This window comes from Balaenoptera ricei, chromosome 9 (genome assembly GCF_028023285.1).
Source record: "Balaenoptera ricei isolate mBalRic1 chromosome 9, mBalRic1.hap2, whole genome shotgun sequence".
In the NCBI taxonomy this organism is placed as follows: Eukaryota; Metazoa; Chordata; class Mammalia; order Artiodactyla; family Balaenopteridae; genus Balaenoptera; species Balaenoptera ricei.
In genome coordinates this window covers 65206043-65219600 of record NC_082647.1, presented here as the reverse complement: position 1 = coordinate 65219600, position 13558 = coordinate 65206043, and the positions used below count along the sequence as shown (strand labels likewise).

Sequence of the window (13558 nt, the reverse complement as noted above, 5' to 3'; positions counted from 1 at the left end):
TTCTTTGTAACCAAGCTCATCAATTCCCATAACTCTCACATAGGTGACCTTTCCTTTTATATTGTACCTCTAGACCAAACTTTTCTCTTGAGCTCGAGAGTGATATTTCTGCCAGCCTTCAGAGCATCTCTCATTGGATACTTCATAGATATCCTAGACCCAACATTTCCAAAAATGAATTCATATTCCTAACCTTGGTTAGGACACTATACACCAAGTAACCTAGGCTGTGTATCAGTGCCTATTGTAGCACTTATCCTAAAGCTTTGTAATAATTATACTCCCAGCCCCGCTAGACTACAAGGTGTCGAAGAAAGACAGCACTGTGTTATTTTTATCCTAAGCACTTAGCATGATAAACAATACATAGTAGGCACTTAATATATGTTTAATGAATGAATATATGAATGAACAAGTGATTGAATGAATGGATTCATAGAAAAGATAGAAATTGCAGAGAGATAATAAATGGCAACACAGAAGAATAGAACATAGTTATTTTCAAAAAGCTATAATTTAAAGATCTACATGTATGGCATAATTTTCCAAAAATTGTAAATACAGTTTTCCCAAAATATTATTTAACCAGAAGTTTTCAGTGAAAAGAAGTACAACAATTTTAAATTGCTAGAGTTTCTTTACTTTTTACTATTCATTGAATTTTGTACATAAAATGCTTCAGGTATTTAATTTAAACTGATGACAGTATGTGAGGCTTTGAGAGTTGTAACAGCGGAAGTAAACTTTCACAGAACAAACTATGTTTTCATTTTTCTTATAGAAATTTTATAATTAAATACAGTTTATACTAAGCAACCACAATACTAGTGGAAAAACATTTTTATTTTTAGATTAAGTATAGCTACAGAATCTTTATTAATAAACGAAGGTATAATTTGTATTTGTGTTAGCAGAAAAACAACTCTGGTTGTCAATTTATCTGCTAGAAAAATAATTAAATGCCTAAATGCAAACAGAGTAAAAAGTATAAGATTCTGCTTTCGATTTGCATTAATATAGTTGCACTCCATGGCTCACTTATCAAATTTTTCTTCTCTAAGAATGAAGCTATTTCTTTCCTGTCACACATTAGTAACATATAATTACTATACCTTCCAGAATTTTCTGGGGTTGAATCTTCAGAGAAACCATGCAAGAGAAATAATTTTTTGGGGGTGCTATTGATATACTGCCTAGATTTTTTAGATTTATTCACTGAACAACTTGCGTTTAATTTGAACAATTGATATTTTGGATTTTTAAGTTGTTCACAAAATTAAATCAAACAAAGGAACAAGAAATCTAGAGGGCACATGTCTTCAGAATGGAATGGTAAAAAACAGCTCCAATTCATTGATTAAGACAGTATGCCCTGTAGTTGTTTTATCCTGTGTTTAGATATAAAACTTATGAATCTTCACCGCCTAAAAGATAAAGTTCCAAATAAACTTCTCAAAAATCTGGGTTAACCTTTTCCATTTTATTTTCTATAACTCCTCCTTATGCAACGTAAGCTCCCTCACACTGAACTCATCTCGATTCCTTCTACACATGATGCACTTACACTATGAACTTTTATTTCTTCTGCCTTGTTCAGGCTATATCATCTATATGCAAGCAAATCTCCCTCTTTTTTTTTTCACTAACTTTCTAGATGCTCCATTCTCTATCATTATAACTTGCAAATGGATCAATTATTTTCTGAGTCCTTCTTTTTATTGTACTACTTTGTCAACTGTTGCGAATAGCAACTGACACATGTTCCTAACATACCCTTTGCCTGCCATTTCACTGAAAGCTCTGAGTTCATCAGGGATGTTAACTGCCTTCTAATTAATTGAGAATTGCTTCACGAAATGTTCCAGCACTGCATAATATAGATTGCCATCCTTCTAGCCTCTGGTAATAGTTACCTCGTCACATGTTGTTGGGTCCTGAATCCAATGTCATATATTTTAGGATTTTTATCATGATAATACACCACCACACTTTCAGTGCCAAATTCTGTATTAGTCACAGTAGGTTAGGCTATGCTGCAGTAACAAACTACTCTCAAATCTGGTGACTTGCAACAATAAAGGTTTGTTTTTCATTCTCAATACATGTCCACTGTAGGTCAGCAACGTATCTGCTCCAAGTAGTTTTCAGCCTGACACAGAAGGCTCTATCTACACCATTGCTGATCTTGTAGCAGAGAGAAAAGACAGAACATGGCATTTGTTGGCTCTTAAAGCTTCTGCCTGTGCATGACACAGGCTACTTTTCACATCTCATTTGCGAATAAAGCAAGTCATCTTATCAAGCCTGACATTAATGAGGCAAGTAAGTGATATCCCCTTCCAGGGAGAGGCAGCAGGGATTTGTACACAATATAATCTACCACACATACCAATCCTACTTCTAAAGCTAAAGTTTGTTTTTACAATATGTATATTCTACTATGGCTTCTTTTTCCAGACTGTCACTTCTAATCTTCCAATCTCTGCTTAAAATATTGCTCACAGACTCCCCTAACTTTAATGTGCAAAATTTAAACTTTTACAATTGGATATTTTGGTTCATCTTTAATGCAACTTAGGGAATTCCCTGGCGGTCCAGTGGTTAGGACACCATGCTTCCACTGCCGGAGGGCCGGGTTCAATCCCTGGTCAGGGAACTAAGATCCCCCAAGCCACGTGGCCAAAAAAAAATTTTTTTAAATGAAATTTATATTATCTAACCCTGCTTTGTTAACAATTCCAAAGGCATCACTTGACTACCTATATTATTGTTACTTCTAGAAACTAGGTCAATGACAAAAGAGTAAGCCACTGGATTTTACTTTCTTATTAACAGTGGCATTCTTGTATGCCTACTTATTTTATTACCAAGTGTTATCATTAAAAATAAAATATTGCAAGGAGAGGTCTTCCGCTTCTAATTTCTTTAATGAAAGCCTACCTACACTTATTGCTATTAGGCTTCTGTGTTCACTTCTAAGTATTTTCCATGATTTTTGTGCTGATATTTTCTTTTAACGTAACCATACTCCTTACCATAGTTTATAAGGTCAATGTCAGAGAGACCTTTATAACCTCTCTGATCTCATTTTGTTATGGGTCAGCCACACTGGCTTCCCTTGAGCATTTTATTTATTATTTTTTAAAATCTCAAAACCATTTTTGACAGTTGGAACATTCTTCCCTCAGATCTTCAGCAGTTTACCTCCTTCTTTTCATTTAGGTTTCAGCTCAAATATTACCTCCTCAGAGGAACCTTCCATGTCCACTCTCACTAAAGTAAACTTCTTTCCTCCAGTCCCCCATGTCCTTCTGTCTCATTATTGTATTTTATTGGTTTGTTATTCTCTAAAATTATCTTGTTTATGGTTTGTCTTCCTAACCAGCATGTAAACTCCATTAGGGAGGAACAATTTTTTCGTTCACTGCCATCTCCCTAGTTAGAACAGTGCCAGATGCAGAGTAGGTACTCAATAAAGATTTACTGAATGAATGAAAAAGACACCAGTCTTCATAAGCTTCATGACATGTCATCTTAATAATCACCACTTATTATTTTTTTGCTACCTCGTTGGCCATTTCTCCTCTCCTAAGCATTGCATATTGGCATTCCCCAGCTCCATGTCCTTTGTCTCTCTTGTCAATCAACCTTCTCTCCCTAAACAATCTCATTCAGTCACATGACTTCACTTTCTATTAATGAAATGAGTCCTAGGGAATTCCCTGGTGGTCCAGTGGTTAGGACTCCCACTCTCACTGCTGAGGGCCCGGGTTCAATCCCTGGTTGGGGAACTAAGATCTCACAAGACGCGTGGTGGGCTTAAATAAATAAATAAATAAATAAATAAATTGAGTCCTAAATGTATTCTTCTAGTTTATATGTCTCTTCTGCCCTACAGAAGTCTACTCGGGTTTTACATAAATACATATCCATCATTGTCTATTGTTTTATCTCAATAATAGGCATCAAAATCCACACAGCCAGAACTGAACCTCTGAAACCATCCTGGACTCCCCCATCTTCCCACTCCCCTATGTCTGACCAATCACTAAGTCTTGGTGCTACCTCCTAAATATCTCTGGAATCTTTTCGTCATCATCACATCCCCTATACTAGTCCAAGCTACCATTATCTCACAGGGGCTATTGTAACGACCCCTTAACCAGTCCCTCCCCTTTCATGTTTATCTCCTCTAATTCATTCTTCATAGACAAAGCAATCATTTACAACCGCAACATCTTGCTTTTGCTTAACTCCCTAATGCTCTCAGCATAAAACCCATGACCATTGGTCCAGCAAATCTGATTCCCGCCTTGCTCTCCTCTTCAAGTTCCAACCATACGTATAGACCTCCTTCAGCTTCTCAAAAAGTCTCTTTAGTTTCAGACCGTCACACCTATTTCCTCTCTTCTGTATATCTACATCCTTCCTTTCACTTGGTTAACGTCTATTCCTTCTTCAGGTCTAACATTACTTTTTCAGAGGTGACTTTTCCTATTCTTTCCAGGCCCAATTACTTGTGTGATCATTTGATTGATGCTTTAAGTTACGTATGGGGTTGGAGGGGGTTCGGAGTGTCCACTAAAGCCTGTCCCAGGGAAGACTTTCGGGTTAAAACACAAAAACAAACAGATAAATGACAATTATATTGGGGTACAAGAAAAGATTATGTGTAGCGACACGACCAATAAAAACATATTTTTAGAATGCAATTTCAGGCCCGGGGAGAGGATAGTGGCAATGTTCCAAAGGTCTCTGCAGCGTTGAACACTTAAGCTAGGACCAGGAACTGTTTATAGATCACACTGACAGGACAACTGCCATCTTTAAGTCATTTACTAGTTTCTAACTTCTGCCCGTAAACGACAGTCAAGGACAGGAAGCAGCTGCAGTATTTTTAAACCGCAGTCGCTGACCTTAGCGTCTAGAGACTCGACCTGCCCTCCAGTCGCCCGGCGCTCAGCAGCCAAAGGCGCCTCGCAACTCCCTCAGCGGCGGTCACGGCGGCCGGCGCGCGCCCCGCACGCGCGCCCCCAGCGTCTCGGCGCGCGGACCCGGCTCCCTGGAGGCTAGCAAAAGGACCCGGCTCGCAGAGCGCGACGCCCGTGCGTCCGCCTGTCCTCCTCCTCTTTAAACACGGGGCCTACCGAGAAAGTGCCTGTGTAGTCAATCGAAGGATTCTACTTTGACGCAAAAAATTACCCATCAGAAGTATGCATAGCATAGGAATGAGAATGTTTCACTTTGCAGTTGAACGCTGTTGATTTGGACAGGTTAGAGCGGACGCGAGAGCTGATGGATCAAAGCAGGCACTGTTTAGGACAGCTGCATCCGGGCCCTCCTGTCGCAAGCCGTCCTCCGAGCCAGGGGTCCTTCAGGTAGGAGGTGCTGGGTGACTTTGGACGGCCGCCCTTCCTCGGCCCGAAGGCTCTTCAGTCCCGGGCCTTGCGAGTTTGACGTTCTCTCCGTTTGGAGTCGAGGCTTCTGTCGCAGCCATGATCCGCCAGATCATCGGTCAGGCCAAGAAGCATCCTAGCGTAAGTTCTTAAACCCTTTCCCAGTGTTTTCACTTGTGCATCCTGTGTCGGGTTGCGGCTGCCTCAGTCCCATGGGAGCTTTCTCCTTCGCAGCCTCTTACCGTTTCTCGGGGCTGGACCCTGCGTCACTTTGTCCTATTCTGCTGGTTGCCCCAGGACCTTGAGCTCTGACCTTCCACGCCTTGCATTGTGGGGTTTGGCCTGGCACACGAAAGGTGAGGGACGCTCTCGAGGAAAGTAAAATGTTGGAACAGTGTGGTGGGGGCGCGTCCTCTTGCAGGTTGGTCGGACCAAGAGGGATGGTTGTGCGCTGTGTGGGTTAAAGACCAGCAAAGGTCAGGCACCCTATTTGTTGTGCTGTTTAGAGTCTCGTATTCACTGCATTGCACCATGAGGCTTTGAGGCAAATATGAGGGTCTCTGATCTTGGAATGCTCGGTTTGTCTGGACGTCTTGATATTTGGGGGGATTTTTGTAGTGCGGAGTTTAATCGCAGTTGAGTTCTTTTGTATCTCACATTTTCCCCTGCATATCAACGTGCTGTGGCCCTAAAAATCAATTACGCAATATTTAATTTTTATCTTAAACCCAGTTGCCTAACGACGCATTAAGCGTTGGTAGCAGTACGTTTTCAGAGATTATGCGTAAAACCGGTATTTATAATAGGTATGTTTCTGTTTGTTCATTCAGACTCTTTATTTAACAGAATTTTTATTTTTCGTAACGTCTGTATCGAAGCAAGCTTAAGTAATTTGCCAAGAGCTTGTTTTTCAAGCCTTGAGATGAAAGAAACTGGGAAATTTAATGGGAGTGATGTATAAATATTAAGTGAAAAAGGCGATATATTTTATGGGAAAATTTAAAATTTGAATGTAACTTTTTCCACATTTAAACCAGAATTATCTTCACATCCTTTGGAGATTACATTTCTTTCTTTTGAATGTAGTTATAAGAAATCTTACCTCAATATGAGGTCTATCTTTTTTCAATTTTTAAGACAAGATTAGAAAGACGGTTTGAAAAGAAGGTAAAACTATAGAGATAGAATGCAGATTAGTGGTTGCCTGAGGCTGGGTGTGGGGATGGGGAGTGACTGCAGTGGCCATGAGAGATTCTTGGGGTGATGAGAATGTTCTAAAATTGTATCGTGGGATGGTTGTACAACTTTATAAATTTACTACAAATCATTGGTGGTTTCATACTTGCAATTAATGAATTTTATGGCATGTAAATTAAACCTCAATAAAGCTGTTGAAGTTTTTTAAAAAAATAAAATAAAAAGATGGCTTGAGACTTGGAAATCAATGTGTAGAAACTACTGTAGTCTTTCAGTTTATTTTTATCAGTATGTAGGTATTTGAAGATGACTCTTGATTCTTGTCTATTTTGTTTTTGGTTCCAGTTGATCCCCCTCTTCATATTTATTGGAGCGGGAGGTACTGGAGCAGCACTGTATGTTTTGCGCCTGGCATTGTTCAATCCAGATGTCAGGTAAGTGCTTAAAAATGTTTAGAACTTTGATGGTTTATCAAACTGATTCAGGAGCCATAGCCTTTCTAGGGAGGCAGCATCAAGTAGTATAAAGAACCTGAAATTTGTTGTCATACAGTAAGTTCAGATCTCGGTTCTACTGTTGTCATTTACTTTTTCTGGTTCATGAAATTATCTGAATTTCTCTGAGTCTCATTTTCTCATTGGTTGAGTAGAACTGCTAATACCTATTTTGTAATGTGAGGATCGAGATAATTGTTTTTATAAAACAGTCAGGGTTGCTGGTATGTTTAAGTGTTTTTTGCCTGTTTTCCACAATAGGGAATGCTTCTTTTTGAAGTTGTAAAAGAACAAGCATGGAAAAGGTTGTTTCATTGTTTTTCTATGCAGTTTTCTATATATCACTTCATTGATGAAATAGAAAACACTCGTAAAAGCCAAGTGTAAAGTTTTTTGTGACAAGGATAGGGATAAGAACAGGTGCCCCAAGAGGCTCTGTGTTGTACCTTTTTCTAATTGATTACATGAGGTTGCTTATTATGAATCCTGTCTCTCAACTCCATAATGAAAATAACACCATCCTTCACCTGATAGGAAGTGGGATTAATCTATTTGAAATGTTAGCTTCTTGAGTACAAGACTATTTTAAATAGTGTTTTATTACTCTAACAGTTATAATGTTTTATTTCTTTTAGTTGGGACAAAAAGAATAACCCAGAACCCTGGAACAAACTGGGTCCCAATGATCAGTACAAGGTAAGCTACAAAATTGCTTCAAAATTGCCGGAAAGTGTATTTTAATAAACTTTGTCATAGGGTAGGGTTTTTTTAAAATTGGATCTGCAAGTAAAATTCTATTATAATGAACTTAGAAGAATTGCTAGATTGTTCTGTGAAATTAGAATGGCATATTTTTTTAACAAATATTTTTTCTAAGGATTTTATTCACAGGCTTTAGACTCTGTATGTGAAATGAAGATAATGTCTCAATTCTACTGATTTGACTAAGAAAAAAAAGAGATAGTATAGTTCTTGTTTAATATTTTCTTTGCTCTTGGGTAGTGTAGTGCAGTGGTTCTCAAACCTCAGTGTACATAGGCATCTTCTTCAGCTCCATCCCCAGAGATTCTGATTCAGTTGATCTGTTGCAGAGGCTGAGAATTTGCATTTCTAATAAGGTTTTAGATGATGTTGATGCTGTTGGTCCATGGACCACACTTTGAGTAGCACTAATCTAGTGGCTGGTTTGGTCGGCTGTTCTTTCTTCTTGGTATGGTTGACATATTTCAGCTGAGAATTAGTAGGAAGAAATGAAAATCAGTTGAAACTTATATTTTACCATAAACCTTGTAGATAAACTTTTTAACATCTTTCTGGAAAACTGGTTTGTGAAACTACTCTTCCAAAGAATGATTTCATGGACTGACGCCATTTACTTTTTTTTATTTGTTTTATTGATACATGATTGACGTGCAACATTGTATAAGCTCGAGGTGTACAACTTGTTGTTTGATGCATTTATGTATTACACTATGATTACTACAGTAGTGTTAGCTAACACCTTTATCATGTTACATAATTATCACTTTTTTTGTGTTGAGAACAATTAAGAGATAGTTCCTTAGCAACTTTGAAGTTTATAATAAAGAATTGTTGACTATAATCACTATATTGTGTATTAAATCTCCAGAACTTGTTGGTCTGGTAGTTGCAAGTTTGTACCTTTAACATCTCCCTAATTTCCCCACCCCCCCATCCCCTGGTAGCCACCATTCTACTTTCTGTTTTTACAAGTTCAGGTTTTTTAGATTCCATTTAAGTGATATCATACAGTATTTGTCTTTCTCTGTCTCACTTATCTCACTTAGCATAATGCCCTTAAGGTCCATCCATGTAGTTGAAAATCTGAGACCATTGATTCCCCAAACACAGCTTTACTTACCTGTAAAATTTTTGCATACGAAGATAAAATCCTTGCAATGTCAAAAAGGGTGGGGGGGCAGCTTTATTAGGGTATGATTCACATACGGTACAATTTACCCATTTAAAGTATATAACTTGCCATGAATTTTCCATTATACCAGGCTGCTACATCAAAAAATAGCAGTTTCTTTGAGCACTCTCAAGAAGAGGTGTCTTGACCGAGGAGTGTTCAGGACCCCTTAGCAGATATACCTCCTTGATGGAGATGGATGCTGTCATTACTGATGACAACAACTTTTAAGATAACTGTCACCTTTTACAGATTCCAAGCTTTCCACTCAACCTTCTGATTATAATTTGGCTTCCAAATCTCTAAACAGATCTTGCTACAAGAAGCAAACAAAAATGCACTAGTGAAGCTGAAGTGAACCATCTAATCTGTGTCACATTTTGACTCAAAAAATGATACACAGGCATCCTGTTTTTTCTGTCCTATAAATTTTAGTCCATTCTGGAGAAAATGATTCCACATCCAATAAACTTTAAAAAAGAAAAGAAAACAAAAAAAAACAGGCCTTAGTCCTTCCATCAAAGAGCATATTGGAGTCTCTGCGTATATAGTTCAGAAAGCTCCTCAAGTGATTATGTTAATGAAGCTACTTATTAATCATGTTCTGGAACATGAAAATACCTGCCAGTATGAGGCCATGTGAGCTGGAAATGGAACGTTGCTGCAACAAAAAACGAATGTGCGTGGCATAGATTGGGCTGTGAATAGCCAAGATACTGGTATTAGAGCCTGGAAAAATGAATCATGTAATGGCAAAATATTTGATAAGGTGTCACCTGCTATAACTTGGAAAGAAGACCATGTGCCTAAAGAGTTTGTTATAGAAAAGGTTTTTGGAAAACAGGATGTTTGTGGACTGTTGCTGGCTCTACTTGCCAAGAGATGAGTTTAGAACAATTGGGACATTTGCAAGCAGAAATAAAAGGGAATCGAGTCCAGAAGCTTGTGAGCCTGGAGTGGATGATGCCTACTACTGCTTCTAGACTAGAAGACTAGTAGACTAGATTATTCTTTCTCTATCATTCACTTCCCCTCACCTGAGATAATTTTTTTTCTGGCCCATTAACATCAGATTTGGCCATGTGACTTGCTCTGGCAAATCAAGTGAGGGGAAGTGCTATCTGCCACTTCTGAGCCAGTATGTAGTTCCCCCATTGTTCTTTTCCATCTGTCATGAGACCAAATTGACAGTTAAGGGCTACTCATTCAGCCCAGGATTAGAATGAAGAGAACACAGGGCAGTCAGCTTATAAAGGCATATAATGTGAATGAAAAATAGACCTTTCTTGTAAGCCGCTAAGATTTGGTGGTTATTTTTTGCTACTTCACAATCTAGCAGAAGCTAACTAATACAAACAAGACAGGGGGCTAAAATAGGATTTAAGCATTAAAGGCCTAGCAACACTTCTCAACTGAATAAAATGCCCCAAAGCCGAGATCAGAATATGTTGTGCCTTCCCAGCTATTGTTACAAAAACCTTAAAGGTAGCCACCGTTAAATTGAGAAAAGGAATGTGGTCATGGAAGCTGAAAAATAAAGCAGATTTGAAAATAACTTCGACGGAGTATTTTGATACTGGCACATGGAACCGAATAAAAGCAAATACATCAGAAACCTGCTTAGTTTTGAGAAAATTAGCAAAGGTACTGTGACCTTTCCACTCTGCTTGGGTGTAGGGTCTTGATCCTGCTTCTGGCAAGTCATATAACTTGATCTTCAATGGCTTCTTTTATAAAGTAAGAATGAGTAAGGTTGTGATAATTAAGATAAACATAAAGCATTCTGCCTGCAGTGCCTGGGATCTATTAGAAGAGCCCAATAAATATTTATTTCTTAAAATATAACCTGCAGTTCCTTTTATAAATATTCCCTTTAATATTTTGTTAATACGTTAGAGATGATACAGTTAGTTTCTTTTTAAGTCTCATTGTCTAGTTCAGTTGCTTCATAGGAGAACACTGTCAGAACAAAAAATACTGCTTTATGACTGATTCATACTTTTATGTTTATAAAGTTTATAAAAGTCTGTGTACGTATCTCAAGGATAAGCTTCACAACCTGGGAATTTTTCTTTTTTTAAAAGTCAAATAAAATAAGAATTTTTCAATTAGAGATAAAGAAGTTAGGGTATGTTTGGAGAAATAAAGAAAAGTGTTTGAAGAAATAATGGACACAGATTTATGAGCTTCTTGCTTAAAAATTGAAGAAAATGATGATAATTCTGCAGTTTTGGTTCTTTTGGAGTTAAATAATGTAGTCTCCAAGTAATTATAGCACAGCCTCTTCAGTGTTCTTCGGCACAAGAATGAGTAAACTCAAGATTATAGCTTTATTTGGGCTTATGTACAAATCCTAATGTTTCCTCAGTAGGAATTCTAGAGCAGTATCAAATATAAATCATTTTTTTAAAAAATTCTTGAGAGTTAGAGGCAGTTTTTTTAAGTAATGATAGTAAGATATATTTCTAAAATTTAAGTTGAATATGAGGAAATTTATGGAAATTACAAAGCTTCCAAAGTACAGTATTATTTAAAAGCAGAAATACTGTACCGTTTAAAAGCTTTTGTACCAAAGGCGGTCAGGTGTGAATTTGATTTTGATGCATTCTGGGTTAGGAAATTAAGGAAACATCTAAGTGAGAGAGAGAAAATGGACAGAAAAGCCATCAAAGCAGGCCAATTTGTATCTAAAAAGTATGGAAACAAACACAGAACGAAGTGTTACTTTATATTACTAGCCAATCTTTATTGCTATAAATCTTTCCCATCTAAATTATAGCCCTTTGCTAACCAAATAGGGATGATAACTGGTATTTCTCTATTCTGTTGGAGAGTCACCCATGTATGTAGTGGAGATGGAAGTAAAAACATAAGAATTGGAAGTATGTATCAGAAGAAATTCATAATTATTCACCTTGAAATAGAAGAATTTTTTTATAGGTTCTACCAGATTATACTGGCACTGCCCTTCTGAGGAAGATTGAATATTTTTACCTTACCAAAACCATTATTAAAGAACTGGAATTGTAATGTCTTTGTTTGAATGACTTTTATATTGTTAAATATTCCTAATACAAAATTAATGTCTGTAATTATTACTGTAGAAAGCTGAATAAAAATAATCTTAAACTTCTGTACCATCTTTGTGTATTTGATTGATTATCTAAAACATCTTTTTTCTTTTCCAAGTTCTACTCAGTGAATGTAGATTACAGCAAACTGAAGAAAGAAGGTCCAGACTTCTAAATGAAATGTTTCACTATAAAGCTGCTTAGAATGAAGGTCTTCCAGAAGCCATCCGCACAATTTTCCACTTAACCAGGAAATATTTCCCCTTTAAATGCACAAAATCATGTTGGTGTATTGTGATGGGGTTTACACTGATGAATAAATAGTTTGAAACTTGATGTGTGTCACTATTTAATGCCGAAACTCTACTCTGAATTTTATAACTTAGGGTATAGGAAATAAACTGTTAGAATTTAAGGAGTTTCTTGAATTTCTGTGTATTCGTGTAATTTGAAAATAAGACTTTAAGCTGCTCTAATAAAACACTTTTATTTTGTGTGTAGGTCATTGGTAACACTAGGGCATATTTAAGAACTGGAACTCGAACGTAGACTGGCAAGATTATTCAAGCCTCTTTGGCATGGGCAAAATGAAAACCTCTAGATTTCTGTTACTGGATGATGTCGAAGTATGTGCAGTTGTTAATGCTGGTTTTTACCATGGCATTCTCTTTGCTGAAGATTTTTAAGGTTGTTAGTCGCTGTGGTCTGGCTGGGGATTGTTGGATCTGAGTCCATCGCTACTAACCATGGAACTAGTGGCCAAGAAGAGCTCTTGAGAACTTCTGCTGAGTCTGGCAGGTTTTCAAAGGCTAGAAAGTATGTTAGTAGCAATTTTGAGTGAGAGTTAACTTTTTAAGAATGGGCTGGGGAATTGGAATTTGGTAAGAGAAAATGTTTGGGTGTATATTGATGTTACCTGCTACATAGCTCTGACCTTTTAGCTGGATCTCAAATGATCAAATGAGCAGAACATTTCAATGGTTCAGTGGTGGCTAATCAAGAATTAACCATGTCATATATCAACTTTCCACATAGGTATATGTAAATCATGATATTATAGAAACTTGAGGAATTTAGTGAGACAATTTTGGATTTTAATATATAGGTATAATAAATCTTTGTGTTTACGAAGTAATAGCACATTTTACATGTCAGGAACTGAATTAAATGTTAAATTATGTGGATTATATCAAATACTTAAATTTTTTTCAAAAACAGTAAGGAAACCAAGACTTAAATTATTCAAGTTCATTCTGTTAGTCAAATGTGGATATAGTTGTCCTTTGGTATCTGGGGGATTTGTTCCAGGACACCCCCCCCCACCCCTGCAGACACCCAAATCCACAGATACTCAAGTTCCTTATATAAAATGGCATATCTGTATCCATGAACGCAGAACCCATGGATGTGGAGGACCAACTGTATTTGAACCCAGGTAGTCTTGAAATGAATGTAGAGTGCATTTCA

The 13558-nt window shown here is 37.3% G+C and overlaps 1 protein-coding gene across 1 annotated transcript; it reads left to right on the top strand.

The window, feature by feature from the left end:
• The first annotated feature begins 5373 nt into the window (after positions 1-5373).
• Positions 5374-12427, top strand: NDUFA4 (NDUFA4 mitochondrial complex associated). Its single transcript, XM_059933938.1, has 4 exons — positions 5374-5537; positions 6939-7027; positions 7723-7783; positions 12210-12427. The coding sequence occupies exons 1-4, from the start codon at positions 5496-5498 to the stop codon at positions 12264-12266; spliced, it is 249 nt and encodes an 82-aa protein (XP_059789921.1). The 5' UTR covers positions 5374-5495; the 3' UTR covers positions 12267-12427.
• The last annotated feature ends 1131 nt before the right edge of the window (positions 12428-13558 follow it).